The sequence below is a fragment of the Plasmodium reichenowi genome, chromosome 8, assembly GCF_001601855.1.
Source record: "Plasmodium reichenowi strain SY57 chromosome 8, whole genome shotgun sequence".
Lineage (NCBI taxonomy): Eukaryota > Apicomplexa > Aconoidasida > Haemosporida > Plasmodiidae > Plasmodium > Plasmodium reichenowi.
Genome location: NC_033653.1, coordinates 57,593 through 64,660, shown reverse-complemented (window position 1 = coordinate 64,660; position 7,068 = coordinate 57,593). Strand labels below are relative to the sequence as shown.

At 21.4% G+C, this 7,068-nt stretch overlaps 2 protein-coding genes across 2 annotated transcripts; one reads left to right on the top strand and one right to left on the bottom strand.

Moving 5' to 3' along the window:
* Window positions 1-526: 526 nt before the first annotated feature.
* On the top strand, window positions 527-3,982 carry PRSY57_0801900 (rRNA processing WD-repeat protein, putative; the record flags this gene model as incomplete). The annotated part of the gene is made up of 1 exon (XM_012906964.2): window positions 527-3,982. One exon carries the CDS (start codon window positions 527-529, stop codon window positions 3,980-3,982), a length of 3,456 nt encoding a protein of 1,151 aa, XP_012762418.2.
* Window positions 3,983-4,910: 928 nt separating this feature from the next.
* Window positions 4,911-5,573, bottom strand: PRSY57_0801800 (1-cys peroxiredoxin; the record flags this gene model as incomplete). Its single annotated transcript, XM_012906963.1, has 1 exon — window positions 4,911-5,573. The coding sequence occupies one exon, from the start codon at window positions 5,571-5,573 to the stop codon at window positions 4,911-4,913; it is 663 nt and encodes a 220-aa protein (XP_012762417.1).
* Between the last annotated feature and the right edge of the window lie 1,495 nt (window positions 5,574-7,068).

Sequence of the window (7,068 nt, the reverse complement as noted above, 5' to 3'; positions counted from 1 at the left end):
AAAATAATCCTTTTTTAAATAATATTTAAAATATAGAAATATATTATTTTAAAAATATAACATAACAGAAAGGAAAAAAAAAAATAATAATAAAGATAAATAAAACGATTTATAGAACTGTTGTGGAGAAAAAAAAAAAAAAAACTAAATACAATAAAATAAAATAAATTAAATTAAAATAGTATTAGTTATTGTTTTGTTTATATATATATATATATATATATATAATATATGTATATATTTTTAATATTTGTATATAATTTAAAATAACAATAATAAGTAACATATATTTTGGAAGGCCAGCAAAGTTATTTATTATATATCACTTAACATAATATATATATATATATATATATATATATATATATATATTTATTTATTTATATTTATATATGTGTATAGAGTACAAGTGTTAATATATTGATATATACGCCGGTATATATTAAAATTTTATATTTTTTTATGTAACACATGTAGATATAACTATTATCTTATCATCATCTTATCTTAATATTTATGTCCCATCATGTTAAATTATACGTTGAGCAACATATGTGGGTGTTTTTATACTGGAGGGAAAATATTATTTAGTAATGATGGGAACTCTTTATTTGTACCTGTAAGTAATAGAATAAATATCTACGATTTAAGTAATAATAGTTGTAATACATTAAAATCAGAGAGTCGTAATGATATAAGACATATTACTATTCATCCTAGTATGGAGATTATTATAACAATAGATAAGTTTGGTTACGGTTGTGTTATAAATTTATTAAAAGATCAGATAATATCAAGAATATTGTTTAAATCCAAAACAGGTGTAGTTACTTCTTTTAATTATAATAATATGCTTAGTCCTCAAGAAGAACAAGATGTTGTTAATTCAGCTTTGTTTACGAATTCTGGGAAATACTTTTTGATAGCAGTTGGTAGACGAGTAATTATTTGGAAAAGTCCATGTAAACAAAATAATTATAAATTAATAAAATATAATGATATATGTTTTCATTCCTTAAATGTTATATCTATAGATATATCATCAGATGATAAGTATTTTTTAACAACCTCGTATGATATGACTATAAGAATTCATACTGTTAAAAAAGAAAAAAAAATCAAGCCAACCATTTTGGGTGGAAATAAAACGACCATAGTGGGTGCCTTCTTTTCAAAAGATGGGAACTTTATATTTAGTGTAAATAAATCTGGGTTAATAATTCTTTGGTCCTATGAGGCTCAAACGGGGGTAGACGAAAAATGTGAAAATTTTGAGGGCGACAAAGTGTATGAGGATGTGAGTGGGGATGATAACAAGAGTGATGAGGATGTGAGTGGGGATGATAATAAGAGTGATGAAAATGTGAGTGGGGATGATAACAAGAGTGATGAGGATGTGAGTAGGGATGATGACCATAATGAGGACGATACAAAAACGTTCGATGATGAAAATATTTCATCTGAATGTGAAAAAAAAAAAAATAGAAAAGATGAAAAGTGGAGTAAAATATCCCTGCGTAATAATAAAATAAAAGACAACAACAACAAAAACAATAATCATAATAATAATCATAATAATAATCATAATAATAATCATAATAATAATCATAATAATAATCATAATAATAATAATAATAATAATAATAATCATTTTAATACTAGTGTGAAGAGAGCTTTTGAAAAAAGGTGGTGCTATAAAAGGATATATTACTGCAATCAAGAGAAGAATGAAGAAGTTATAAGATCATGTTTTAATAAAGAAAAGGACATATTTGTTATCGCTTTTTCCAGTGGAAGATTTGGTATATATAGTACTCCAGATATGATTTCTCTTTATAATATAAGTATTAATACAAATACAATTGATGATATTACTATAAATACTGATGGAGAGTGGATAGCTTTAGGAGAAGGTAATAATGGTACTATTATAATATGGGAATGGAAAAGTGAGAGCTATATATTAAAACAAAATACAACAAATAAAAATGTTAAATGTGTTAAATTTTCTCCTATTATTAGTCATTTAAAAATTGGTAGTCATATTATAGATAATTCAAGTACCTATCACGAATCTGACAATTTTACTAGTAAATTTGTTATTGTTACAGGTAATGAAGATGGTACTATTAAATTATATGATTATCTATCCTTTATTAATTTTGTTACATTTACTGCTCATACAAATACAGTTACAGATATTTGTTTTTTACCACAAGGAAATGCATTCATCTCATGTTCTCTTGATGGTACTGTTAGAGCTTTTGATCTTTTAAGATATCGTAATTTTAAAATCTATACTCCAGATGTTATTACAGATTTAAATCATTATAGTAATAATATGAACGACCTGAACAGTTCAGGTAAAAAAAAAGTGGATAAAAAATTGAATGTTCAATTTTTGTGTGTGAGTGTGAATATAAGTGGGAATATAGTAGCAGCAGGTGGTCGTGGGAATGAATATGTGGTATATATATGGAATGTGCAGACAGGGAAATGTATAGATAAATTATTTGGTCATAATTCTCCTATAATAAAAATATGTTTCAGTACGAATTTAAAAAATGAAGGAGTAATAGCTAGTTGTTCATGGAGTAAAAATGTATTAATATGGGATTTATATGCACGTCAAAATAAGGGTAGTAAATATGAGGAAATAACAACATCACATGATATATCATATATGTGTTTTGATCCTCGAGGGAATGATATATTAGCTGTATGTACATTAAGTTGTAAAATTATGTTTTGGGATATATCCATACAAGAAGTTATAGGAACTATTGAAGGAGCAAGGGATATCAAGAGAGGTAGATTATTGGGTGAACAGTTTGGGGCAATACCAAAAATGAATAAAAAAAGAAATAGGAAAAAAAGCTTGAATAATGTAGATGAAGAATCTATGTATGAAGAAGATTTAGAAGATCAAGGAAACAATACTATTGTAAATCAAAATTGTTATTTTACATCGATAGATTATATACATAATGGTAATTATATAGTTGGATGTGCTAATTGTAGTGTCTCTTTATATATATATGATACAAATTTATATTTGTTAATAAAGATTATTGATTTAACAAAGAATTATTGTGTAGACGGTATTAAAAGAGAAATATCCACACGATATTTAACATCTGAAGGGACACATATATATGAATTAGATATTAGTGATGAAGAAGGTGATATTTATTTAGATAATTATAAAATTATGAATAGAAAGAAAAAACAAAATCTATTACCAGGACAAATTAATGAAGATTATTTAAATAGTAAATTAAAAAAATATAAATTCCTTTTAAATCAATTACATATATCTGGTGATGACAGACATATAGCTGTTGCATGTAATACTGGATTGTATGTATTTACAAAAGATTATCAATATCAATATATTCCAAGTATTAAAAATATTTATAAAGGATTAATATCACCAAATATATATGTTCCTAAATTTTTAACACAAAATGTTAATTTAAATAATTTAAAAAATTCTTTAAAAAAAAAAGAATATATGAAAGCCTTTATTTTATCTTTAGCATTAAATAATTATGAAAACATTTTAGAGGTATATGAAAATATACCATATAATATTATACCACTATGTGTAAAAGTATTAACCAAACCTTTTTTATTTATTCTCATAAATTTTATAAAAACATTATTAATTAATGATACCATCAAACATATACATTTACATTTATTTTATCTTAATTCCTTATTTACAACTCATTTTAATGTTTTCTTAAATAATGATTTTTATAATCATATCAATAATAATAAATCTATTAAGAACAGTCAAGATAAAAATAAAACATCTACCCAAAATATTATGAGTAATACCAGTTCACTTTTCTCATCGGATGAAATACGCACATCCCTTTTATTAATATTAAAACAGATTTTTACTATAAATAATGGTTTGCAGTATTTGTATAGTAATAACATAAATGTCTTAAAGTATTTATCTTTAAAGGAATGAAAAAGGGAAAAAAATGTGGTCATAAAATTGAGGTAATAATAATAATAATAATAATATGGGATTTTTTTTAATTATGAGGAATCATGTATGTTGTAAAGGATAGAAGACTATGATTGAATATATGTTACAAGGTAAAATTACCACACATACATACATATATATATATATATATATATATATATATATATATATATATGATATGTTTGGTATATATATGAATAATTAAATAACATTTGCACATATATATATATATATTAAATTTTTTTGTATGTACTAAATTAATATTGTCATTTTCTTTATTTTTAAAATCATTTTGAATAATTAAAAACATATTATGAAGGAAAATTAATTTTTCCTTTCAACATTAAAAATATATATATTTTTTTAGATTACGATTTATTGATTATTATGAATATTGATTATACATTAGGAGAAATATGTATTTAAATAAATGGATATACTGTGTGTCCATTACTTTACACATTTTAATTTTCTTACAATAAGTATTGTTCCTCTATATATTTTTCTCAGGTTAAAATTATTAACATTTAAAATATTTTCTTATATATTTATAATTTGTTATTTCTTTTTATATGTTTCTTTTTTTAAAAATGTACACATTTTTGAAAATACAGAAGGAAAAATAAAAATCATAAGTTCTTATATATATATATATATAAAATAATAATATTGTCCAATTTAATCCTCATGGATATAAATTAAGAACAATAAATATATAATTATATTATATTTTTTTTTGTTGCAAATTTTTTATTATTATAGTTATTTCTTTTTTTTATTTTGTATAGCCATTTTGTATTTTATTTTTTTTATTTTGTATAGCCATTTTGTGTTTTTTTTTTTTTTATTTTGTATAGCCATTTTGTGTTTTTTTTTTTTTTTTTTTTTACAATAACCGTTCAGGTGATTACATTTGAACAAATCTTAAATATGCTTTTTGGGATGGTACATCCAATTTTTTAACTTCATTTTTAAAAAGTTTTGGAAGGTCTGCATTATCAACAGATGGTAAGATACAGCATTTGTCGCCTTCTTTCCAATTAACAGGAGTAGCAACAGGGTGTGTGTTTGTAAGTTGTAAGGATTTAAGAACTCTAAGAATTTCTTGAGAATTTCTTCCTGTTGTGGCTGGATAAAGAACGGTTGCTTTGACTTTTTTATCTGGAGAAATAAAGAAAACACATCTACAAGTTAATGGAAGTCCTTTAATATCTTTTTCTTTTTCATCCATAATTTTTAATTGGTTAGCTAATTCTCTGGATTCATCACAAACCATAGGAATATCCCACTTATCTAGTTTTCCGTAAAATTTTATATCTTCAATCCATTGATCGTGAGATTCTTTGGAGTTACAGCTAAATCCTATTAATTTGCAGTTGAGTTTTAAAAATTCTTCATGCATTTTACCAAATTCAGCAAGTTCAGTGGTACAAACGGGAGTAAAATCATGTGGGTGACTAAATAAAATAGCCCAATTATCCCCTACGTATTTATAAAAGTCAAAAACTCCATCTACATTAGAAGCAGTAGCAGTAAAGTTTGGAAAAGTAGCTCCTAAATGATAAGCCATTGTTAATAGGAAGAAAATATAAAAATAAATAAAAAAAAAAAATGAAAAAAAAATTTAACAAAGGGTGGATGAGAAATATTTTAAATATACAACTTTGTATGCATAAGTATGAGTATGCTTTACAAATAATTATTTGAAATATTAAAATATTTTAAGTTGAAATAGATATATTATATATATGGAAGCAATATAATAAATACTTTATTGAATTATTTTATTATTTATTTTTTTTTTTTTTTTTTGTGTTGATATATTTAAAAAAAAATATATATATATATATATATAATACATATATATAACAAAAATGATACGTTTGGGGTTATAGCAAAGAAAAAAAAATAAATAAAATAAGAAAAAAAAATAAAATGTATATAAAATTATATATATATATATATATATATGCTATATTTTTTTTTTTTTTTTTTTTTTAGATAGGTTTTATTTCAATATGTTTATATTATATATTATCTATCAAATATATAATATACTTTCTGGATATATGAATGTTCAAATAGAATACTACATACATACTACATAAATACATATATACATATATATATGTAACTAGGAAATGTTTGAATACATATTTTTATAAAATTATGATAAAAAAATATATTTATATTTCTTATATGATGAGAAAGATTAAAAAAAGGCTTTAAACTTGGGAATGCTTTTTTTTTTTTTTTTTTTTTTTGTTTTTATTATTTATTTTATTTTATTTTATTTTATTTCCCCTCTTATATTTAAAGTATTAATAAATATATGTTATAAAAATTTTAAAATAAATGAATACCCTTATTTCAACAATTGGATTAATAACAAAAAGTATCTTGTGTGTATAAAAATATAAGCATATGATATATATATATATATATATATATATAATATTTATATGTGTATATTATGTTAATGTTTGTTAAGGTTATAAATTGAGGTATATGATTGGTTTATTGATGGTATCATTAATTATAAAAGTTAGACCGTTTAAATAATGTTAAAGAATATATATGATGAATAATTTTTTTTCCTTCTTTATATGATTATTAAAAATATAGTAGAACAAAGAAAAAAAAAAATAAAATAAAATAAAATAAAATAAAAAGCACAATAATATATATATATATATATATATATGTATATATATTTTTTATTGTGTACAAAATAAAAAGCATAACATATTGTTGATAGATACTATATGTATAAATATATAATTATATATATATATATATATATATATAATATATTTTATATATATAATTATATTTAAGTGCGTTAACAGTGCATTTTTTCTTTTATGTACCATGTGATATTATATTATAACATGTGTATTCTTACATGTTATACTTTTAGAATAAAAAAGTTTAAGGTTTTTTTTTTTTTTTTTTTTTTTTTTTTTAATTTTATATTTATTTATATATTTATTTTTTTTTTTTTTTTTTTTTTTTTTTTTTTTTTTTTTTTTTTTTTTTTTTTTTTTTAAAAATTATTTATTTTT